Here is a 25,539-nt window from a genome sequence, read left to right as displayed (position 1 = left end):
TGCAGCTGGTTCTTCCTGCCTAAACACAGAACCTTGCATTTGTCCCTATTGAAATTAATTTTCTTGGTTTCGGCCCAGTTCTCCAATCTGCAAAAGTCCCAAAGCAGTCACCTCGCACCTTAAGGCAGCTCTCACTTGTTGCTGACTTTAATAATAATAATAATAATAATAATAATAATAATAATAATTTAGACCCTGCCCTCCCCAGTCAAAACCAGGCTCAGGGCGGCTAACACCAATAAAATTTCAATAAGACATAAAAGAGGAAAAAAATTAATTAAACAAAAAAACCAACAACAATTAATTAATTAAATAAAAGGCACAGCACAGTTTTTGTCTGTCCTACTGGTATTTAGCTTTGTTCCTTCCCTGCAGTGTATTATGAGGGCCTGGAAAAAGAGGCAAAAAAATCCCTTCAGAATCATAGCTCTGCAGAGTTGGAAGGGGACCACGGGAGTCACCTAATCCAAGCCCCTGCAATGCAGGAAGCTTTTGCCCAAAGCGGGGCTCGAACCCACGACTCTGAGATTAACAGTTTTTCATGTTCTGTCAACTGAGCTGCCCCACTTGTAATGGGACGAAAGAACCAGCAACGAAGTGGGGAAAAACGCACCTGTCCAAACACCGAGGAGGCGGGTCTTATAGCGTCAGGCTTAAAAGAGTTTCTAAATGAGGTTTTTCTCTCTCTCTCCAGACGTCCGGTTCCCAATTAACAGAACTTAGCGTCCTCCATTATGCGGGACAGGAGGGCTAGAAGCACCTTTTGCCAGCCTAGTGAATAAACAGTGGAGTCCTTTCAAATCCTGTCGGTTAAATAACTGCCCATCGTGTCGCGAGGCTTTTAAATGCACAGCAGGTCGGTTGGGTGGGGGTGGGGTAGTCCTAGGAAAAGCCTTAGGCTCGCTTTCCCCTTACTCTCTGAAGTATCTGAAGAAGTGTGCATGCACACGAAAGCCCATACCAAAATAGAAACTTAGTTGGTCTTTAAGGTGCTACTGAAGGATTTTTTATATTTTACTTCGACCCAGACCAACACGGCTACCTACCTGTAACCCTTACTCTCCGTTTACATGTGTGAGTGGAGATTTGTCAGGTCCCTTCCAGCTCCACAATACAGTACAGTACTAAGAATCCATCGCCAGCATAATTTCAAAGCCTGAAAAGGAACTTCTCTTCATCTGCTCGTCCCTCACGAGCTTCTCCCCCTTTCCCCTCACGCAACGGTGCCCAGAGGCGAAAAGAAGACAGGGCTACGTCGTATGGATATCGATAATCCTTCCGCAAAATGAGCTTGGCTTCTGCCTTCCCCTTCGACAGAGTATGTGTCGACAGGCTTACACATATTATAAGAAAAGGACGGATATGGGTGCATGTGGTAGGATCCTTCTTCATGGTGACCACTTTTAAGGCTGGAGCCTTGTGATTGGCTAAGCGTAATACTTGCCAGCAGATGGTGATCTAGCCAAATAAATTCAAGATCTTCCTCCTCCTGCCCTTGACTTTGCGAGCCCTGACACTCTCATCCAGGCATCCCCAAACTGCGGCCCTCCAAATGTTTTGGCCTACAACTCCTATGATCCCTAGCTAACAGAGGACCAGGGGTCAGGGATGATGGGAATTGTAGTCCAAAACATCTGGAGGGCCGAAGTTTGGGGATGCCTGCTCATCCATAGCTCAGCATGATCATTTTTCAGTTTATTATGCCTACACAAGAGTAAGCCTTTTCCTTGCACACACAAAGCCATTTTGCTCTATCTGCCAGGTGCAGTTCCCACAGAATTTTAACATGACGTACAACAACACAAGGAGATCAATCTTCATTTTTTAATAATGTGTGTTATTTTTACTTAGTAAAATACGTGTTCGACTTTCCCATACGCTGCTCAAGACTTTGATGGCCATGTGTATTTATTTATTTCAGTTATTTAAATATTTGTCAACCACACTTTCATGGAAAAATAACAAGGTGGTCTGTTCTCGTGCACCCTGCCTTGATCATTGCCTTCAAAGAAATACACCGTGCACAAGGCGTTTAATGCAAATATATATTACACACATATAGGAATATGTTTGTTTGTTATTTATTTATATAAAATATATAAAATAGAGTTATATTGTAGCAACCCATAAAAGCAAAAAGCAAATGCACAGCAACCTGGAATGACTGTGACATTTTAAAGTGCTTAAATTACTTTGAAAAATATCCAAGGCATTGGTCTTTTCAGGAAATATAACCTTCCTACCGGTAGTTCGTTTTAGAATGGGACACAGGCTTTTTATTGGAAGAATCTTATGATCTGAAGTGCAGCTGTGTGGAAGTAAGTCACTCAAATCAGAAGTTTTTCTCTCTTTTTTGTTCGACCCTACTCAACTACAGAGCTTCTCAAGGCAGCACACATATGTGGTGATATTATTCCATTTGACCTCACAAGAACTCAGTGGACTAGGTTAGGCTGAAAGCATCTGGGCAGACTGAAGCTACTCACTGAGATCATGGCTGAACACAGATCTCCTTCTTTTAGCCTGTTTAGAATTGAATGTGATTTTGTTTTGACTAAGATACTGCAGCTTAGTGGGGTCGTTGTGGATCTGATGTCTTTTTATAGAATGCTGTTTGTACGGTATGTGGGTTAAAACATGAACAAATGTACTAGAAACTTTCTTTTAAAAATAACAATTTCCCCCCATGCCTAGGAAAGGCAAGAACACATTCAGAAGGCTGCCCTGGAGGGCACAGAGAGAATGGAAGACCAGGTAAAAATGATGCAAGCGGCGAGACTCTGTGTACATTTCAATATTGACACTTCATATCCCATCAATTTCAAGTGGAAGGATTAAAAGTATTCTTGCTCATTTCCCATTCAACCACATCTATCTGTAGAAGCTGCTACCGTGGGTTCCTCTGGGTATCAGGAATGTTTTCTATAAGAGAATGATTTCCATGAAGATGGAATAGAAATGCTGAGCAAACTGAATATATATATATATATATATATGCCAACTCCATGCCATTGTGGAGTGAAGCAGAGTGGTGTTTTATTCTCTTTGTACACAGGCCATCTAAACGAAGAGTGTTTTTTAAAAAACTGGTGGCTTCTTCAGTTTACTGTACTATCAACCTCCTGTCATAACAGAAGATCTTACTACAACATTAGTTTATCAGGCAAAAGAACTGGCAGTGCATGTGTTTTGGGCTACAGCTGGCTGGGAAAGGATTTATTATACTGCAGGGTTGGGAAACATCAAGCCCAGAGACCAAATGTGGTCCTGCAGGCATATTTGTCTAGTCTTTGGGACTCTCTCCAACCACCACCCCTCTCCTAAAATGCTTTTGCCTGGTTGGAACATTTCCTTGAATTCTGATGGCACCTTTCCGTTGCCTGCATGCAGGATCGAAGGGTATGTGTGAATGTGTACAGAAATGAGCTTGAACAAAGGTAACATTTACTGTCACTGTTCCACCCATTTTTGCCTCTGGCTGCACCCACCACCCATCCCCATTCTGGGGATATGGCCCCCAGAAAGTTGCCCAGAAGGGAATGTGGCCCTCAAGCTGAAAAAGGTTTCCCATCCCTGCATTATTGCATCCATCAAAACTTACAGGTGAAACTCGGAAAATTAGAATATCGTCGAAAAGTGCATTTATTTCAGTAATACAACTTAAAAGGTGAAACCAATATATGAGATAGATGCATGACATGCAAAGCAAGATATGTCAAGCCTTTATTTGTTGTAATTGTAATTATTTGTCATTAGGCGGGTCAATTATAAATGGAATGTAATTAATGAAATGTAATAGCAATGTTTATTTTTGTTTAACTATTTGTTTTTTTACTGTGGAATTTCCAAAAGAAAGCATTTTTTCAAAATTAAAATAAAAAATAATAATAATAAGTTGCATTACTGAAATAAAAGCACTTTTCGATGATATTCTAATTTTCCGAGTTTCACCTGTATTTACACTGTTGAATTCGTCTTAATGCTGCCAGCATTTTCAGCTGTACACTATTATTTCCCATATATTCAATAAACGTTTTCTCATCTTCTCTAAACGTATGTTCAGAATTCTTGTTCTCTTATTTTATATGTTAAGTCTGCAAGCTGTGCATATTCTGTCAACTTAAGTTGCTATTCTTCTTTGGTTGGGACATCACTTGTTTCCCAGTTTTGGGCTAACAAAACATGGGCCGCAGTAGTGGCATACATAAATAACCTTTAAAAATTGGTTTTTAAACAAATGCAAACAATATTCCTGTGTCATTTGCACACCACAGAAAATAGCATAATGAATCTGCAGTAATGGCTACAACCTAGGGGTAACGCCAAGGCTGCAGGTGCAATCCCCCTGGGCAGCCGCATATTTATTATCATTATTATTATTATTGATTTTATATACCACCCTATGCCTGGAGGTCTCAGGACGGTTCACAGAACAAAATCAAAACATAAAAACAAAAAATATATATAATCAAAATAAAAACAACAACCCAATAACCTCCGCCTCTCAAAAAAAAAAAACCCCATTCCTGCATTGCCAGGGGTTGACTACATGATCCTCAGGGTCCCTTCTAACAATACAATTCTATGCTTCTATATAATATACGGTTCCATAGTTCACGGTCAGTGTATAGGTTATTGGCTTGTGAATTGGTTTAAAGAAAAACAAAGAGGAAACAGGATAGAACAGAAAAAAACCCCTTCATTTTAACTCATTTTCCGATGGCTGCTCTGCCTCCCGTTCTGCTGCTTTGCCAGCATTACATGGCGATGCCGGTTTTGCAGGAACAGCATTTGCTTTCAGTTCCTTAGATATTGGCTGCATATGCATCAAATTTTTAAAGGCCCCAGGAACTGTAGTTTGTTAAGGGTGCTGGGAATTGTAGCTGTGTGAGGGGTAAACTACAGTTTCCAGGATTTGCGGTGTGTGTGTGGGGGGGGGGGGTACTGCTTCATATTCATGGTACGTGTGCAGCCATAGACAAACCTCAGAATGCTAAGAAGGGGAAAATCATATAAATATAAAAGGAAAATCCCCTTTGGCTCAGCTCCACTTCCTAGGCTGACATTGTCTAAAATGCATTGAAACCTATTGACCACTTTTCTCCCATTCAATGGAATTTCTGTGCTTGGGGGACATGGGATTTCTGGAAGGCATATGTCAGTATGGTGTAGCAATTTAATGTAGAAGGTGTGTAAGTATCATTTACAAGGGCTGGAAACTTACAGCCAAGGGGGCATATTAAAACATGGCAGGCGATATTGACCACAGTCTATTAGCTATGGACTATTAATTGGCTTGGAGCCAGATGGGCAAGGATCACAGAGTACTGATTACAAAGAGTTTATTAAAAGCCGTTATAACCCTTTGGACTTTGAGTTATTATGAGAAATGGTTATTAAGGCAGCAGTTCAGGTACAGAGTCACCCTTCCATGCATGCTAAGTGAAAACCAGCCCTTGCCGATTTCTTCCTAAGTTATTCTCTTGCTGAAAACAACTTTTTGTCAGGTAACATGTCACGTAACGTCGCCCTGAAAGAGAAGAGATTCCTCTTCACGTCTGAGTCTGTTGCCGAAGGACATTCAGGTGAGTGAATGTGGGTTTCCTGTCCAGCAGTTTGGTGAATGCAAAATATAATTTCTAATAGCCTCTTCTGAGGCCTCCAATTTCCGAAGGAATGGAAGAGAGTAAGCTTCCAACCATGAATATGGAAGAGAAGCCCCGACGCAACCGAGGCTGCCTCACTCCGCGGGGTTTGCCGCGTTGCATGCCTCCTGTGCGCGCATGCGCCGTGCATGTCGTGTCATGTGTCAAGATGCATGCGTCATGACACGCGACGCATGCGTCGTGACGGACACCCCGCCCCCTGGCGGGGTGCCTTCGCGTTTGCCGCCCCGGGCAGCCAGACAGCTAGCTACGCCGCTGGCTGGATGCATAATGGCCTAACAGTCAATTCAGCAAACCAGTGAATGCCTGAACTTCTCAGGAACACCAGAAGCTGCCCTATACAGTGGTACCTCGGAAGTTGAACAGAATCTGTTCCCGAAGTCCGTTCGACTTCCAAAATGTTCAGGAACCAAGGTGCGGCTTCCGATTGGCTGCAGGAAGCTCCTGTAGCCAATTGGAAGCCGCGTAAGCCACATCAGACGTTTGGGTTTCAAAGAATGTTCGCAAACTGGAACACTCACTTCCGGGTTTGCAGCGTTCGGGAGCCAAAACGTTAGAATCGCAAGGCGTTCGGGATCCAAGGTACGCCTGTACTGAGTCAGACAATTGGTCCATCTAGCTCAGTGTTGTCTACATTGACTGGCAGCAACTTCCCCACCCCACCCCCAGATTTCAGGCACAGGTCTGCCACAACCTACCTGGAGATGCTGGGGATTGAATCTGAAGCATTATGCATGCAAAGCAAGTGCTCTGCTACTGAGGTATGTTCGTTCTCAAATGTCATCCCAGTGGTTTCTTTATATAACTGCTTTCTAGTAAACCCCAGTGGATGTTTGATGTACTTGTGGGGGTATTGTGACCTCTGAAAAACTCAGAAAAAATATTTCTTTTAAAATAATAATAATAATACAATGGTGACTCAGCTATACAGCTGCAAATAAAAGGTTTTAAGTGTGTTTTAAATGTAGTATACAATGTGATACTAGATGGCGATGGTGAGCCTTATGGAAAATTCAATGTAGTTTTAAAAGCACTTTTTAATATATATTAACAAAGCATTTTCAGGACATTTTTTATATGTGCGTAGATTCCACCTGGATTGGCTTCCAGGCCAACTAGTGCAGCCTAGACAGCCGGTTCTTATACAGTTGACAACTAAATGAATGATAGAAACCTAGCTTATTTTTGTTTTCCCCCTTTCCACCCTTGTAGATAAACTGTGTGACCAGATCAGTGATGCTGTTCTTGATGCTCATATTAAGGTTGATCCAGATGCTAAGGTTGCTTGTGGTAAGTCTCATCCATGGCCTAGCAGAGCAAATTACAGAGGGTTTTTGTTTTGTGCAGTAAAAATGCAGGTGTTCGTTACTGAGGAAGAAATGGCCTTCCCCCAATGATAAGCTTTATTACTGGGAAAATAAATATTCCCTTTCCCCCTCCCAAGGTGATGCGTACACTGCAGCTGGGCAACTAATATTGGCATATATTGGCCACTTCCTGTGTCAGCACAACTCCTCTGTCCACTTCTGCACTATTTTGAACACCTGTAACATCTATTTTTCTGACTATTTTAGTAGATGAACAGCCAAAATGCTTATATTTATTTTTTAAACAATAAGGCAGGGGGAAGCAACTGAATATGGAGAAATCAGCAAGACTCCTCACTTCTGTACAGCAGACTACCACTATTATATGTGTGTCCATTTGTGCAACCTTCATTCTATGGACTATTAATTGGCTTGGAGCCAGATGGGCAAGGATCACAGAGGACTGATTACAAAGAGCTTATTAAGAGCCGTTTTAACCCTTTGGACTTTGAATTATTATGAGAAATGCTTATTAAGGCAGCAGTTCAGGTACATTTTCCTTCCATGCATGCTAAGTGAAAACCAGCCCTTGCCGATTTCTTCCTAAGTTATTCTGTTCCTGAAAACAACTTTTTGTCAGGTAACATGTCATGTAATGTTCCACCTTTGAAATCCCATTAATGTCCTGGGAAATCAGGATGCATGACAGCCCTATGAGATTAGAAGGGCAGCTGAAACTGTTTAATTTGAACCAATAAAAATTTGCAGAACCTACACCCTTCAAAATGCAAATGCCCCCCAAAATGGAAAGGTCTTTACTTGCAAGTCATCACCATTACAAAGGAGAATGTTCCATTTGGAGAAGGCCCTGCTCTGAGTGGAATACCGTGTTTCTCAAAAAATAAGACACTGTTTTATATTTATTTTTCCACAAAAAACAACAACACGGTGGCTTATTTTCAGGGGATGTCTTATTTTTTAATTACGTGTCCAGCCTAGCCTCTTCCTTGGCACCCTCCAGAACTGCGCCTGTCACGATGTCTTATTTTCGGGGTATGGCTTATATTGCGCAAATGCTTAGAAATCCTGCTACGGCTTATTTTATGGGTATGTCTTATTTTTTGAGAAACAGGGTATGTCCCTAATTTCAGGTATCCAGGGCAACGCCTTAACTAGATGCCTTAAAGATAGAAGCAGGGACATAAGTACACACTGTCTATATTGGGGAAAATAAATATTTGGTGTGTGTATATCTATATCTATATCTATCTATCTATCGATCGATCTATCTATCTATCATCTATCTACTAGCTTTCTTGAATTATGTTTCTGCAGAATGTGTGGCCAAAACTGGGATGATCTTGCTATGTGGTGAAATTACCTCAAAAGCTATCATTGATTACCAGCAAGTAGTGAGAGACACCCTCCAGAAGATTGGTTATGATGACTCTTCCAAAGGTGGGTTGTGGTACTTGAATAAGCCACTAGAGATAGACCAAATAGGGATTCTGTGCAAGAGGAAACAAGTAGGCGCTCATCAGAGCCTCTTGGTGACTATAATATTATTTTACCTAGAACCTTCTCGTTTAACAAGCTTCACTAACTGCTGTAAAAGGTGTTGTGACGTGGGGTTTGTGATTTCAGCTCTCTTGACATAACATGCTGGAGACAGTTCTCTAGTAACAGCTCTTTATTAAAGTGAACAAGACTGAAGACTGAGGAGAGGAAAGCTACATTTATAGGGACAGGGGACTAGCTAGGAAGGGATACATTTTGGAGGGAACAATATCAGGCAATCACAGTGCTGCCTTTTGGAGGAAACCAATAAGACAGAGGATCCAAATACAGCAGCTTAAATGAACCAATAGTAGCTGTACCCTCTGGAACCAAAAGGCAGTTACTTTATCCTAATGCAAATACAGACAATAATAATACAGATATAAAATCCTTTGACTCAATACACAACACCCCTCCCCCCCTAGTGAGCACAGCAGACGTAATCCCTCAGGTACTGTGGGGTCCTACAACTTCTACCTGATCTCCTGACAACAGGTGTTGCAGGTTCTGGATTGGGTGTTACCTGTGGTGGAGGGGCTGCTATAGGGGTTTCATCAGGAACAGATGGAGTCCCAGACATCTCAGGGTCCCCGACCTGTACCTCGTCATCATGAGGACTAGCAGACCCTGGTTCATTTGCTGAAGCCCCTGGTGACTGCACCTCTGGGCCATCTTCACTCTGGTCTCGCAGCTGTGCGTCATTAGCCAGTGATGAATTATCTGACTCCTCCCTGCTGAGCGCCCGGCGCCTCAGCTGATCTATATGTCTCTTCCAAACTTGCCCATTTTCCAAGGTCACATAATAGGACACAGGTCCACTAGCCCGGGTGATCACACCAGCCACCCACCGCGGACCTCGTGAATAGTTCCTCACCCAGACCAGATCTTCAGGGGCGAGATACCTTGTTGTGTCAGTCTCAGCCTGGGGGGTTGCTCTTGAATTACGGTTTGGCATTTTATCTGGGTGGACATAATCCAGCACCGTTACCAGTCTTCTACCTAAGAGCAGCTCGGCTGGCGACTTGCCCGTCGCAGTACACGGTGTCGCATGCTGCAAAAATAACATTCGCGCAATGCGAGCCGACCAGTTACCCTCCATTAAGCGCGCAATGGATTCTTTGGCTGTTCTTACCATGCGCTCAGCCTGCCCATTGGAGGATGGGTGAAAGGGCGCGGATGTGACCCCTCTTATAAAGTTATCAGCCAAGAATGCCCTGAATTCTTGGGATACAAAAGCTGCCCCATTATCTGATACAATGGTCTCAGGTAACCCGTGGGTAGCAAACAGCTGCCTCAACACCTTGATTACGGCAGCTGATGCCATGCTAGGGACCATCGCCACTTCTAACCATTTGGAATATGCATCAACGATAACCAAAAAGACCTTCCCTTGGAATGGCCCAGCAAAATCTATGTGCAGCCGGCTCCAGGGAGTCCTGGACTGCTCCCACCAGTGGACTGGTGCTCTGGCCACTTCTGGCCGCACCTCTTGGCATGCCTTGCATGTTCGTACCCATTGTTCTATGTTCTGGTCCATTCCAGGCCACCACACATAACATCGGGCTAGTGACTTCATTCTGACCATTCCCGGGTGTCCCATGTGAAGCGTCTCAAGAACCCTGTTTCTCAGTGGTGCTGGGATGATCACCCTATCTCCCCATAGGAGACAACCCTTATGCATGGACAATTCGTGCTGCCTTGTCGCATAAGGCCTGAATTTTTCTTCATGCGGACCACCTGGCCACCCCCTCCCCACCCAAGTGAGCACACGGGAGAGAACAGCATCTTTCCTAGTTTTCTCAGCTATATCCGTAGCTGTTACAGGAGCCCCCGGAAGTGTTTCTAGCATCATAATGTGCTCCGCCGGAGCAGGATCCTCATTGCTCCCGCCAGGAAGGGGCAATCGACTCAGCGCATCAGCATGGCACAACTGTTTCCCTGGCACATGGGTCAAGGTGTACTGGAACCCATTCAGGAATATTGACCAACGCAACATTCTGGGGGAGAGAATTTGTGGCGTTTGTTTGTTTGGGTTGAACAACCCTAACAGTGGTTTGTGGTCCATTTCAATGGAGAAATGGCGACCGTACAAATAATCATAGAACCTTTTGATTCCGGACACAATAGCCAGTGCCTCTTTATCAATTTGAGCATAGTTGCGCTCTGTGGGCGACAACGTACGGGAGTAGAAAGAGATGGGCTTTTCCGACCCATCCGGTTCCCTATGACTCAGCACAGCCCCCAGACCGTATTGAGAGGCATCACATGCCAGGACCAGCGGCTTTGACTCATCATAATGAGCAAGGACGCTCCTGCTACTCAGCATTCCTCGCAAGGAGTCAAAAGCCTTCTGCTGCTCCCGCCCCCATCGCCACACATTCTTTTTCTGCAATAGTCTATGTAATGGTTCAGCTACCGAAGCTTTCTGGGGTAAGAACGAATGATAAAAGTTAAGAAGTCCCAGGAATGACTGCAACTCCGTCTTGTTCTGTGGTCGTGGTGCCTCGATGATGGCCTTAATCTTAGCATCTGTGGGGTGGATGCCTGATGCATCAATTTTAAACCCCAAGAAATCCACAGTTGGCACCCCAAAACTGCATTTTTCTTTTTTCAGTTGCAACCCCACCTCCTTGAACTTGAGCAACACTGCACGGACACGCGCAACCAGTTCCTGTGGGTCTTTTCCAGCAATCAAAACGTCATCAAAAAATGGCAAGACCCCCGGCAGACCTCTTAACAGGCGTTCCATGAGCCCTTGAAAAATCCCTGGGGCCACACAAACTCCGAACTGTAATCTGTTGACTCTGAACGCCCCTTTATGTGTGACAATAGTCTGTGCTTCCGCTGATTGTGGGGTTACTGGCAGCTGTTGGTAAGCTTGTGCCAGGTCAATTTTGGCGAACACCTTGCCCCCAGCCAGTTTAGCCAACAGATGTGATACGACTGGAATGGGGTATGAGTTTCCCCTGAGTGCCTTATTGATAGTACATTTGTAATCTGCACATATCCTGACTTCCCCATTTGCTTTAAGGGGCGTGACGATTGGAGTCTCCCACTTAGCAGAGTCCACGGGTGAGAGAACTCCCTGCTTGACCAATTTATCCAGCTCTGCCTCGATCTTGGGTTGTAGTGCAAATGGCACTCGCCTTGGTTTGAGTCGGATTGGGGCCACCCCGGGGTCCAACTCGAAGTCAACTGGGGGCCCTTTGTAACAACCCAGTTTTCCATTAAAGAGACCAGCAAATTCCTTGCATAATGCCTCGCTCATCTCAGGGCAGGTTTGGATTGAATTAAGCCCTGAGATACTCAGTCCCAGGGCGGGGAACCAGTCAGTGCCCAGGAGACTGGGGCGACTGCCCTTCGCAATCACCAGTTTGAGTACAGCCTGTTTGTCCCGGAACTGTACTCTCACGGCACACATTCCCATAACATGGATGCGGCCTGCTGAGTACGACTGCAAGGTTGCCGGGAAGGGCTCCAGAGGGGGCAACTTACCCCTGAGGAAGAATGTCTTCGCGGTCTGGTCCGACACGATGGTGAATGCAGATCCGGAGTCCACCTCCATGTCGCACTGCTGACCCTCAATCTTCACCTTGACGTGTGCCTTGCCTTGCGCTGGAAACTGCACGGCCCTCCCGTTGATCTCTGTTACGTAGTGGCAGTCCTTTAGAAAACTAGTTGCTGTGGGCGGTCTGCGATGCTCCAGTCTAGGTGCTCCTGTTGCTCCCGACGCCGCCGATCTACAGACCCTGGCGATGTGACCCGTCTTTCCGCACGTCCGGCACATAGCATCCCTGAAACGACAACTCTTCCGCTCATGGTTTCCGCCACAACCTGGGCAACTGCCTCGGCGATCTTTGTGCACTGTGCAGGCCTGACGCACCAACTCGACCCCACGGACTGGGCTCTGGCTCGGAGTAGCCTCTAGCTCGTCCATGGCATGCGCAACTTCTATCTGTGGCTTAGTGGCCTTGCGACTGGCATCAAGCTCCTCTCTTTCATAATTCTCCGTGGCGGTGGCCTCCTTCAAGGCTGAAGCAAGGGTAACCTCTTCTTTAGCCACGATGCGTCTTCTGGCTTTCTTGCTGCTCAGACCACCAATAAACCGATCCAGGAGAGTCTCTTCCAGATTTTGGAAGCCGCAATGCTGAGCGAGCTTCCGGAGCTCAGCCAGAAATGTGGATACAGACTCCCCAGCACGCTGCTGCCTCTTATGGAACTCCATCCGCCGGGCCATCTTGGTCTCAGTAGGCGCCAAGTGGCTTGTTAGGCAGGCAAGAATATCTTTGAGAGATGTCTCACTCAGCTTCGCTGGAGCAAGTAATGCCTTGGCCAGCTTGAAGGTCTCGGGCCCACAGTAGCTCAGGAATGTGGCCCTTCTTTTGCTGGCATCGGTGATCCCTTGAGCCACTGCAAAGAACTCGAAGCGTTCGACGTAGTCTTCCCATGTGTGGGGCTCTGATGGCTGGAAGGGCTCCAATACCCTTGGACTCTCCATTGTCCTAGCGGGCAGGGTCGTCTTCTCAGCTGGCCAGTGAGTCTTGTTCTCAGCTGCAATCCGGACTCTGAGGCAGGGCTGTGTTTAACCGCTCCTCAGCATTCCGGATCCCATCCTCGTCGCCAGTTGTTGTGACGTGGGGTTTGTGATTTCAGCTCTCTTGACATAACATGCTGGAGACAGTTCTCTAGTAACAGCTCTTTATTAAAGTGAACAAGACTGAAGACTGAGGAGAGGAAAGCTACATTTATAGGGACAGGGGACTAGCTAGGAAGGGATACATTTTGGAGGGAACAATATCAGGCAATCACAGTGCTGCCTTTTGGAGGAAACCAATAAGACAGAGGATCCAAATACAGCAGCTTAAATGAACCAATAGTAGCTGTACCCTCTGGAACCAAAAGGCAGTTACTTTATCCTAATGCAAATACAGACAATAATAATACAGATATAAAATCCTTTGACTCAATACACAACAAAAGGTATTGTGTGAAATGAGAACTTTGAAGCAGCTCCAACATGTTATAAGGAGTATCATCTCTTTGGAACAGGCATGCATTGGCTTGTTCCTCAAACCTTTTTAAAAAAAATTGCATTCAGCGATGTGAAAATAGTGGATGCAGTCTAGAGGAAGGTATGCATGTCTGCCATTTAAGATAGCAATAAAAAGGTACTGTCTTGTCCAGCAGAAACTTTGGAGAAAACTGAGGACTGTTGAGATGCTTATGCTTTCTGATGTTTTAATGTGCTGTTGTAAGATAATAATAATAATAATAATAATAATAATAATAATAAATTTATTTATTTATACCCTGCCCATCTGGCTGGGTTTCCCCAGCCACTCTGGGCGGCTTCCAACAGAAAAATGAAATAAAATAATCTATTAAACATTATTAGTATTAGTAATAGTTGTTTGGAGTCCTGCTTTCGGTTTAGAAATAAAGGGCGCTTCCGGATGTCCTGTTTATTGAGCATTCAATTTGATTTTTTTGTACCTAGCTTGGATGACACTGGCTGTCTAATGAGCATTCATTCTGAATTGTTTCTGGGAAGATTCAACGATGCTGTGTCGAAACAAGTGTTAGCCCACAGCTTCCAGTACATTTGGTCATCATTTCCCTTTCCGTTTTTTTTTGCAAAAAGTAAAAAGATATTTTATGGTAGCAGGTTTGTTGCGCAAGACCTCACCATCAATTTAAATTACACAACCTGAATATATTGGAATGTGATTGAATCCCACTCAAAATTAGTGACAGCCTGTGCAGCACAATGTGTCTAAATGGTTAAAAGGAGTTTGATTGCAACAATTGCTCCTCCTATGACTCAGTGAGTTTTATTTATTTTCCCAGCAATTATGATGTTTAAGCTTAAACAGCAGCAGCACTTTCCAGATAGGTGAAAATGGTAAATGCATTGGCCGCCATCAAACACTGAGTTAAGGGTAATGAAATCCAGAAGTAAAAGATACAGAGATGCCGAATTAGAATTAAAATTGAGTTGAAAATCATGCAAAACTCCACCACAAAAGGAATTTAATGTTCAGTTCACCTGGAAATCATACAAACTACTTGCAGGTGTCATTCAGAGATTTTCAGAATTAATTCAGTGAGTAGTTAGTTTGAAGTAATTCATTCCAAGCACTGGTGGGAAGTGCCAACCAGGCCATTGCGTCCAAGCCAGTTGCCCGTTATTGCGGCTTGCTATTCACTTCACAGGGTTGGATTACAAGACTTGCACTGTGCTGGTAGCCCTGGAGCAGCAGTGCCAAGAGATCAAACAAGCCATCACCGAGGGAAAGACTGGGGATGATATTGGAGCTGGAGACCAGGTAAAATGCTTTTGTTTGGGTTCCCACCCTCTTCTATGAATCACTTCAGGCCCCTACAATTTCTGTCTGTGACCCCATCTGCATTATACATCATACTACTTTAAGAAGTCATGGCTTTCCCCAAAGAATCCTGGGAACTGTCTTTTGTTAAGGGTGCTGAAAGTTGTTAGGAGAACTCTCTATCCTCCTCACTGGCCTCAAATTTCCAGAGTTCCCTGGAAGGGGGATTGTTTCTTAAAGCATTCTGGGAATTGTAGCTGTCTCTTGGAAATTGTAGCTCAATTTTAGAGGGGGAAAAGCTGCCTCACTTCTACCTGCGCATGCATTGCTTTATTGCCAATCTGCAGTCGAAGCTGTAGAAGAAGCCAATATGCTTATGGTAACAGCCATGTGATCTCTAACGCAGGGCTTGATGTTTGGTTATGCCACCGATGAAACTGAGGAATGCATGCCCCTAACTATCCTGCTTGCGCACAAACTTAACATGAAGATTAAATCCCTGGAGAGAAATGGAGTTCTGCCCTGGCTTCGACCCGATGGGAAAACACAGGTTGGTATATACCGAGGACTATCAAATATGATGAGCAGAGCTGAAGTCTGAAATAAGTGAGGCGTGCTTATGTCCCATTGAAACTATCCATTCAATTGCTCATGTGAACATGGCCAAAGCTATGTTGAAGCTAGAATATTGTAAACCATCAACATATGGATACAGTTCATCCCTTGCCTGGTGTAGACAACTGGCAGAGCCAAGTGGTATAAAGCTTTTAAAAGCTGGGTTCTACAGCTTCACCCAACAAACTGTTAGTCTGTTTGAATCATACTCTAGGAACATAAATCAAGCCCTGGGATCAGGCCAGAGGCCCACCCAGTTCAGCGTCCTGTTCTCAAAGGGCCCAAGGCAACTTCCTGTGTCCCAGTCCAGCTAAATTCGCAGTGATCTGTGTGACTGCTGTTTTCTTTTCTGCCGGGTAGATTGCTGATCCGATATCCTATCCTGTAGATTGGGTTGAATAAACATTGCTTATACTTTAGCTTCCACAGTCCATCAGTCCTGACTATTACGGTAGTAAGCTAGCTGGTTAGGTAAAGGTAAAAGTAAAGGACCCCTGGATGGTTAAGTCCAGTCAAAGGCAACTATGGGGTTGCAGCGCTCATCTCGCTTTCAGGCCAAGGGAGCCAGCATTTGTCCACAGACAGCTTCCCGGGTCATGTGGCCAGCATGACTAAACCGCATCTGGCGCAACAGAACACTGTGACGGAAACCAGAGCACACAGAAACACTGTTTACCTTCCCGCCACAGTGGTACCTATTTATCTACTTGCACTGGCGTGCTTTTGAACTGCTAAGTTGGCTAGGACACGGGTGGTGCTGTGGTCTAAACCACTGAGCCTCTTGGGCTTGCCAACAAGAAGGTCGATGGTTCAAATCCCAGCAACAGGAGCTGGGACAGAGCAACAGGAGCTCACGCCATCACAGGGATTTGAACCGCTGACCTTCCAATCGGCAAGCCCAAGAGGCTCAGTGGTTTAGACCACAGCGCTACCTGCATCCCCTTTGCTATCTGGTTAGCAGCAGGTGGATGAATCTTTCTTGATATATCAGGGTAGCATTCTCTGCACAATATTCCAAGTAGTCGGTGGCTACTGACCCTGATGGCTGTGTTCTTCCTTCACTGCTGGAGGCAGTATTCTGAATACCAGTTTCTGGAAGAGTGTTCTTGGTGCTCAGATACTACTTGCAGGCTTCCCGCAAGAATTTGGTTAGCGATTGTAAGAACAGGATGCTGGACCAGATGGGTCATTGGCTTGATTCAGAAACTCTTATCATGTTCTTATTGTCTATACTGATTCATGTCTGCATTGCAGTAAAAGGAAAATTAAAGTGACTAATGGAAAGGTTCTATTGGGAGTTCGGTGGAACTTACTTTTTAGGATCAAGATGCAAGAAAATAATGTAACCTAAGATAGCTTATGGAAGATAAATGAAAAAGAAAACAGTTGCTCAGACTTGTTCAGCAGAGTTGTATAAAGTGGCGGAAGCAAGAAATATAACTGTTTAAACCTACGGCCAATCTTGCAGGTCACGATGGAATACCGAGATGTCGGCGGTGCACTGGAGCCAATCCGGGTGCACACCTTGGTCATTTCTGTACAACACGCTCCTGGCGTGCCATTGCAGCAAATACAGAAAGAGCTAATGGACAAAGTTGTGAAAGAAGTGGTTCCAGCAAAATATCTGGATGAGAACACAGTCTATCACCTCCTGCCGAGTAAGGCCTTTCTAGCTGGTGGTCCTAAGGTATTGTACCCCTAACTTCCAAACCTCTAGATATACAATAACAAGAGAAAGAAAATGCTAAGACTGAGGCATTGTGGGTAAGGGCTTATGCACACTTCTACTTGTCCTGTGCCTGGAAAGCATGAATCTGACTGGTTTTTCATTTGGTCTGCCTCTTTCTCTGGGGAAACCGATGTTCACCACTGAATCAGAACAAATGTCAATCTGCGGGGTGGGGTGGGGTGGGGTGATGGTGGGGACATTTGCCAAAGCCAGTAAATGAGATAGAAAACAACCCTGATGCAACAAACAAAGTACCGCAAGGGTACCAGGCTATTGTTTGATTTAAATCTTAAATTTCTACCCTTGTTTGTAGTTTCCTTTTAACCTGAGACTGCTTAAAAAAGACATTTGTGCTCCAAACAGTTTGTGCGCGTGTGATACATGTATGCTCTTCAGAAAACTCCTGATTGACCATTGTTCCTTGAACTATATAACACTTATAGGAATAGGTATATGTCACCATTAAAACAGGATACTGAATAATAATAATAATAATAATAATAATAATAATAATAATTATACCCCACCTATCTGGCTTGGCCAAATATTATATATTTGTAATATGTCAAGCTGGTATAATGGAACAGGCAGCAGCCATCTCTGATTCAAGTAGGTTTTTTTTTAAAAAAAATATTGTTACTATGGTTGAAGATGACCACCAGGCAGTAGCACTTTAAAAACATTACTTTGGGATTCTTACCAAATTTGCCCAACCCCCAAATTTCTTCCTAGATTTTGAGGTTCTGGATTATTGGAATGTTTTACTGGAGTGGCACAGTAATATCTGAACCTTTTATTTTTCTGGAATTCATGCTGTGTAAGTAGTGTGGGATGGACTCCAAACAGGAACGAATGAAGTCATTGCATTAAGCTGAATTCTAGACTGGTGCAGAAATGCAGTGTTAAAAACACTTAAATGTAGGAAAAGTGGTGTGTGTGTGTGACACACACACACACACTGTATATATATATATATATCTGCTTCCTTTGAGGACAAAAATGTTCTTCCTTGATAAATAGATTTAATTTGCCTTTGTGCAATGTGACAGCAGGGGGCAAAAATAATTAAAACAAATAAAACAAATGGCCCACCCCTCCCAGCATCCTGTTCTCACAGTGGGCAGCCAGGTGCCTGTGGGAAATCAACAACAAGCAGGACCTGAGCGCTAGAACTCTCTCCCCTCCTGTTGGTTCCAGGAACTGGTATTCAGAAATAGCTTCTGCTTTCCTGGAAGATGAAACAATGTTCTTCTCCCATGTCATATCTGTATATTGCATAGCTGCCAAGTTTTCCCTTTTCTCGCGAGGAAGCCTATTCAGCATAAGGGAAAATCCCTTTAAAAAAGGGATAACTTGGCAGCTATGGTATATTGTAGTTCCTAGGGCAAATAACAGCATTGGTGGTGGGATTTTTAGAGAGAGAAAGGACCATGAGAAGAAAACAGATCCACCCAGTACTGGGCTTTCAATGCATCGCTGGCATCTGCGTTTGCCACCATGTAAAAACCACACCATAATATGCTGGACTCTGACTCCCACCAGCCCCAGCCAGCATGGTCAGGGATGATGGGATTTGTAGCCCAGTAACATCTGGAGTCCAGATGGGATGATGGGATTTGTAGTCCAGTAACATCCTGCCAACCTAGCAGTTCGAAAGCACTAAGAGTGCAAGTAGATAAATAGGTACCGCGCCAAGCGGGAAAGTAAACGGCGTTTCTGTGTGCTGCTCTGTTTCGCCAGAAATGGATTAGTCATGCTGGCCACATGACCCGGAAGCTATACGCCTGCTCCCTCGGCCAATAATGCGAGATGAGCGCCGCAACCCCAGAGTCAGTCACAACTGGACCTAATGGTCAGGGGTCCCTTTACCTTTACCTAACATCTGGAGAGGCACAGGCTCCCCATCCCTGTTGTAGTGGAATCCTATACATGCCTCCTCAAAATAATGTCCTGTTGATTTATGTTTACATCCAGATAAGTGGAGATGGGATTGCAGTCCCGGTGCCAGCTTTTTTACACTGCAATGGCATGTTGAAGTGGTTATGATCTTGAGAGATGAATTTGACACTCTTATTGTTAGCAAAGTAAACATCCTGGTGTTTTTTTTAATTAAAAAATGTATTTCTTTTCTTTTTAGGCTGATGCTGGCCTGACTGGCAGAAAGATCATTGTGGATACCTATGGAGGCTGGGGAGCTCATGGAGGGGGTGCTTTTTCGGGGAAAGATCCCTCCAAAGTTGATCGTTCAGCAGCCTATGCTGCTCGTTGGGTGGCAAAGTCCTTGGTGAAAGCAGGCCTTTGCAGGAGAGTATTGGTGCAGGTAAGAGGGGGCCAGTGGAGCCTTGGATCAAATGTGGGGGAATTGCACAATAGAGATGAAAGCCAATATGTTTTGAAGAAAGCCTTTATGCTGAGTCTGCTTGATTAAAAACTGTTTGAGACAACTTTGCACCATAGGTAACCTTAGGTGGTGTACACACTGCTGTTTACTCTGCATCCAGTAAGCTCTCGCCAGTCGTTTGGGAAGCAGTACGGCCATTCATATCTATCCTTTTGTTTCTTACTAAGTGCTGCTTTTCTGATCTGTTGTTCCCAAACCCAAGTTTGATCTGAGCTGAGAAAAAGCATGACCTAATGGTTTTTTAAGCCAGCAATGTGTGCACAGCCTAAGTCTCATTAGGGGAGATAGTTAAAAACCGTCCTAGGCTGTCTTTATTGAGTAGCACCAAATATTTCCCTTGATAGAGTTTGCTTGAAACATTCTAAGAACTCTGTTTGCAACTTTCCCCCTTTGGATTTTCTATAGCTGTTACTGGTTCTCTATTTGCGAATCAAGGTTATCTTCCAGGCATAGCTGCCAAGTTTTCCCTTTTCTCACGAGGAAGCCTATTCAGCATAAGGGAATTTCCCTTTAAAAAAGGGATAACTTGGCAGCTATGCTTCCAGGCAGCATCCTTAGTCAAAGGGAGCCATTGCAATCTTACAAATGGTGCATTTATTGTGGAAATCTTTCCAACTGGGTGATAAACAACAGGGGTTAATCACAATCATAAAATGTATTAATTTTATGGGGGTGTGGGTACCTAAGTACATAACTGCTGTGCCTCATGTTGGTATTATGGATAGCACAGGTTATACCAGTGTTTCCTCAAATCCCCTAATTACCAAGGGGCCCCTTTTCTGAATGAAACTTGGAGAGACGCTTCACACTTGCATCCAAAGTGGTTTAAAAAGATTCAGTGTGGTGTGGTGGAGAGAAAGTGTTGGACTTAGACAAGGGCGACCCTGGTTCAGGTATCCACTGATAAAGTAACCAGGAACAGATCCCAAGCTGCAATGCTATCAGTTCATATGAACTCAAATACTCTTCAGCTACAGTGAACTTACATATCCTTCAGCTGTCTTATGCCATTGGACTGAGTCACCCCCTGGCCATCTCAGTGTTCCATTACGGTACTGCGGACAGATCAGAAGATGAGCTGCTTGATATCATTCAGAAGAACTTTGACCTTCGCCTTGGGCCAATCATAAGGTTTGTCCTTTTAAAAATGGATCTTTGGATGCCTACGGTAAAGTTTTTCCTTCAAATGAGAGAACAAGAATGTGTCCTTGCCTTAAGAGTGCACCCAGTGGATTTCTCACTTTGAAGATAGGTCAGGAGTCAAACCGTCACAAGAATTTGCTTGTGGACTCTTTAGATAGCATTTGTTAGTCCCGTGCTACACCTGGTGGGCTCAGCCCAACTGCACAGGTAGTTGCTTAGGAGAGAGGACTCCTAAGAGCTCTAAACTAATCAGGAAAACCTTCTAGAGAATTTAAGTTCCATTCTTATCTCAGATGGTTGGAATAAAATGATCTGAAATGATGGAGCATTTGTCCATTGATCTGAATGGAACGAAACTCCTTTCTATTTATTCTAGTCATATGTGAGGAAAAGGTAAAAGAGCCCGCCACCTGAAAAACCCTTAAGGAAGAAGGTTAAAAGTAAAACAAACAAACAAAACAAAACAAAACTACTTGACCCATTCAAGATGTGGAGTTGTCTGCCTTCATTCATCCCATCTCACCCCAATCAGGACTTCTGAAGCTTCAGCAATGAAACAGTTCAGACAGAGCTTGCATAGAAGCTGTGGGTTCTAACCATCCTTACCTCTCAGGCAGGCCCTGATCTGAGCAGGTGCTTCCACAATGTTCCCCTTACTTCTGAGTAGCCTCATGTGAATTGTGGTGGCTCTAAAGCTCCTGTCTGGCTCACCATCTCCTCTGCCCCTGGGGGAGAAGGGAAGGGGTGTTTAGGAGCCATTCCTTGGGCAGGGAACACACAATACATTCAGTGTTACTTGCAGTGCAGTCCAGAGATCTGTTGGAGTGTCCTGCTCTACTTACTCCTCCTCAGAGAAGACCTCTGCTTCAAGGTCTGGGTAGGCTGAACCTTTATCAGTGGGGTGAGAGCAACAAAATAAATTTTGGACTTAGGGCAGCAAAATACCTTAAGCCATCCCTGGAAAGTTGGCGGGGAAAGAAAATAAAAATAAATGGGGAAATACAAACACATTTGGGCTGACTCTTGGACCATTTTGTCCTATAGGTTTTTGGGGGGATTGTAGGGCTGAATGACTGGATCTTAATTTTTGTCAGCAACTTTTCTTCCTCTACTTATTTTAAGGGGGCTTTAGGGAGTGTTGTGTCCCCAAGGTTGTGTGTCTTTAATTTTTCCTCCCCTTTAGTGAGTGAATGTTTCTCACCAGCCACTTCATTACATATTTCTGTAAGAGCAGCTGAGGGCCTCTTTTGTTAACACTGCTGCATTTCAGGCACTGTAGATGGCTCTTAAATCTGCATTTGTTTCCTGTTGCTCAGTGTCTTCTAGTTTGTGATTTTATGTTCTGGGTGTGTGTATGTGCAGTGGTGCAATTAAGTAATTTTAGACTCTGGACTTGATAGTCTAGTCTCTCCCCTGTCCCCCAACTCATTTTAGATGATAATTTGTATTACTTCACTTATTTCAAAATGTGGTAAGCTTGCCTCTATGCCCCTCCTGCTCATTCTGCTGTGCCCCCAGTAATAATAATAATAATAATAATAATAATAATAGTAATAATAAAAACTTACACACCATACCTTCTAAAGCACATTTCCACACACACACACACACCCCAAATACTGGGAACGATAGTTTATTAAGGGTGCTGTTGCTCTGTGAAGGGACTACATTTCCCATGATTCATTTTTGCAGGGGGGGGTGCTTTGAAGGTGTTTTAAACATATGGTGTGTATGCACCTGAACTAGATGGAAGTTGTTTGTATCACTCTGAAGAGTTTATGCCCATAATTTTGGCTTTAAGGATTCTGAAATGTAATGGGGGTTACATTGTAATAACTTTATAATTGTGTCATTACAATTCTAAACACTCTTACTCGTGAGTAGGTGCCATTGAACTTGGGATGATTCTAGACCAGAGTTTGTTTTGGGATTGGTCCTCCTCATGCATGTCTTCCCCAGCCCATATCTGCTCACCCTCCCAAAATAATTCGGATGTACACTTTCTGTGGATAATTCCAAAAGTTACAAAAAGCCATTGCCACCTGCCCATTGGGGATATCTGAATGGCCTGCTTGCAATATTAAGCCCTCTACCTGGGAGCATCCTCAGAGAGCCTTACTAAAAAGTAAGCACACTTAGGATTTCTCTGCTACCGTAGTCTTGTGAGATAACAGAAATGTGTTTTCTTTGCCTACAGAGAACTGAACTTGAAGAGTCCCATTTATCAACAGACTGCATGTTACGGGCATTTTGGAAGAGAGGAATTTACATGGGAACAACCTAAAAAGCTGGTTTACTAGTTATGGGTTGCTTGCAGATTGCCATTTATTGTGGAATACAACAAATTACTCACAGTATCCACACAACATTGTTGGCATCAAAATGCAGTCTGTATTCATCCCCGCATTGAATCTGGGTTTACCCTTTTCAGAAAAACCTGAATAAGGTTTTTAAAAATGTTGCACATGACTCTCAAAAAGAGTTTGAAAGGTTTGAAAGAAAGCAATCAAATCTAAACTGTCTGGAGGAATAAAATGTGAAGTTACTGCAAATAAGACATTTTATAAGCTTTTAAATACAACTTCATTACTTTTCTGTGCCTCATTGATTTTGATTAGGGTAATGGTTTGAAAGTAGAACAGGTCCCAGGGTGCAGTATGAAAGAACAAGAGTTCACCACCTTACTGAAGCTAAGCAGGTCTGGGGGTGGTTTGTGTCTGGATGGGCAACTGTCTGGGAAGTACATGTACATTGCCATGGGTTCCATGATGGAAGAAAGGTAGAATGGGAATGTAAGAAAATAAAATTGTGTGTGTGTAGGTAGGTACAATGAGGCAAAGCAGTATGGGAGAGGGCAAGTTAAATCAGGAAAATTTTCATATACCCACTCTTTCACCACTAGTTCTCCAGGCAAATCAACAGGCTTATGAAGAATGGGCAAACACAGTCCCTGCATCCCCTCTTTTCTGCAGCTGTAACTAGCAGAAGTATTTTGTCCGGAAATTTTAAAAGATAAGCCAAATCGTTTTTCCAATTTAGCTAATGGGGATAGTTGTAGAACAGGACTAACACAAAGTAGTCCTCTCTTTGGCTTGGTTCAGGAATCACAGATCCCCTGTTTGTTTTACACCTGCCTTGGAACACAGAATCATAGAACTGTAGAGTTGGGAGGGACCACAAGAGTCATCTACTCCAACCCCCTGCAACGCAGGAATCTTTTGCCCAATGTGGGGCTCGAACCCATGACCCTGGCATTAAGAGTCTTGTATGCATTTATTTTCCCAAGATGGGTGAAGTTTTTGTTTTGTTTAATAACTATGGGTGGAATGGTTTTTGGCCTCTGATCATGTGCAAAATGATTTTCTTTTGCAAAAGGAATTATTCCCTGTTCAAAGGGGAATTTGGGCAAGTCTTATAACCTGTTTTCTTGCACTAGGAGCAGTGGAAGAACTCACCTAGGAAACTACCCTACAACAGGTTGAATTATTTGGCCATCAAACCCCATATTGCTTACCCTGATTGACAGCAGCTCTTTGGGGTCTCATCCAGTGTTGTTTACATTGCCTACTATGTGATCCTTTTAACAGCAGGGGCCAGGGACTGGGCCTGAGAGCTTTTTGCTTGCAAATCATATGCTCTACTAGTATTAGGTTATACTGTAATCCCTCCTCTCTCTTACCTGTAGTCTGCTGCAGTTAAAGATATTGCAGTGGCTGAAAGATTGCCTGAGGCAGGATGTTAAGTGGTAACTCTTTGGAAAGAAAGAAACTACATTGCACTCAAAATGTTTGATCAGGACCGCAGTCATGATATGGGAGCACAAAACATCGCTGAAGTGCACTGTTTGAGTTTATTGGTATTTTATATTAATTTGGAATCACAAGATAGCACTAGGTTAGCTGGCCTTTTGGAAGAATTAGAGCAATTAATAAAGGAGAATAGGTCTGGCAACGCTTGTTGGCATGATACCCAAATGGATACCCTTTGTTCAGGGGCAGTGAACCTCAGAATACCCCATACCCTATACAGGATGTTGTCATGACAGTTTTGTCCTGCTTGTGAACATGCAGGGATATCTAGCTGGCGGCTGGAACCAGAAAGATGAAATAGACGGGGCAATTCATCCGAACCAGCGAAGCTAATCTTAGGGCTGCTATCCTATGCATGCTTACTGGGGGGGGGGGGCTGTTAACCTATTGAAATCAATAGGACTTCCTTCTGCGAAAAGTAAGTATCGTAGTGAGCTGCAGGTAAGGAAACTTATTAGTTTTTAGTTTTTAGACGGGTTCCTTGGATATTAGAGAAGCCCTCTGAAGGGTATCTGCGATTGCATCATCAGAATTGCAGCAGCCCGTCATCGGTTGCAGCAACAGTTACAGGATACACTAAGCGTGGGCGCGGCGAATACCAGAGCAAGCCGGCAGCACAGACAGAAAGCTAATTCGAACTCTGGAAGGAGGCGGGGCGATGGGCGTGGCTAGGACGCAAGAAGTCGGCTTGCGTTCTGGCGGAAGAGGCGCTTTCATCATTTCGTGGCATAGGGACCATAGACTCGAAAATTAAGAATGACAATTCCTTCGTGTGTAGACGGGCCGACTTTTATTGAAATGCAACCCCGTAATATAACACCTGGCTTGCCAATAGTACATACGCAAGTGATTTAGCCTCTAGTGCTGGAGTCTTAGTTAATAGATCACAAGCTTTGCGTGAGTCCACAGTGTGATGCAGCAGCAGCAGCAGCAAAAAAAAAGAAGGAAAAAAAAGCTAATGCTGTTTTAGGCTGCATCAATAGAAG

At 44.0% G+C, this 25,539-nt stretch overlaps 1 protein-coding gene across 2 annotated transcripts; it reads left to right on the top strand.

Moving 5' to 3' along the window:
• Positions 1 to 5,381: 5,381 nt before the first annotated feature.
• On the top strand, positions 5,382 to 23,219 carry LOC118075409 (S-adenosylmethionine synthase-like). 2 transcript variants are annotated; one of them, XM_035097368.2, is made up of 9 exons: positions 5,382 to 5,585; positions 6,879 to 6,956; positions 8,309 to 8,431; positions 14,744 to 14,856; positions 15,263 to 15,406; positions 16,940 to 17,158; positions 19,338 to 19,520; positions 20,599 to 20,732; positions 22,942 to 23,219. In XM_035097368.2, the coding sequence occupies exons 1-9, from the start codon at positions 5,513 to 5,515 to the stop codon at positions 23,042 to 23,044; spliced, it is 1,170 nt and encodes a 389-aa protein (XP_034953259.2). In that variant the 5' UTR covers positions 5,382 to 5,512; the 3' UTR covers positions 23,045 to 23,219. The 2 variants fall into 2 exon arrangements, with proteins under 2 accessions (XP_034953259.2, XP_034953260.2); XM_035097369.2 differs by lacking the exon at positions 5,382 to 5,585 and adding an exon at positions 5,839 to 6,427.
• The last annotated feature ends 2,320 nt before the right edge of the window (positions 23,220 to 25,539 follow it).

This window comes from Zootoca vivipara, chromosome 16 (assembly GCF_963506605.1).
Source record: "Zootoca vivipara chromosome 16, rZooViv1.1, whole genome shotgun sequence".
NCBI classification, from domain to species: Eukaryota; Metazoa; Chordata; class Lepidosauria; order Squamata; family Lacertidae; genus Zootoca; species Zootoca vivipara.
The sequence above is the reverse complement of the archived record's forward strand: the minus strand, read 5'-3'. Positions and strand labels throughout refer to the sequence as shown.

Bases quoted from the DNA above. Each gene is read 5' to 3' on its own strand.
- LOC118075409 (XM_035097368.2), top strand. From the start codon at position 5,513: ATGTCACGTAACGTCGCCCTGAAAGAGAAGAGATTCCTCTTCACGTCT. The intron at 6,957-8,308 runs GTAAGTCTCATC...ATGTTTCTGCAG, and splicing joins AGATGCTAAGGTTGCTTGTG to AATGTGTGGCCAAAACTGGG. The intron at 20,733-22,941 runs GTTTGTCCTTTT...CTTTGCCTACAG, and splicing joins CGCCTTGGGCCAATCATAAG to AGAACTGAACTTGAAGAGTC.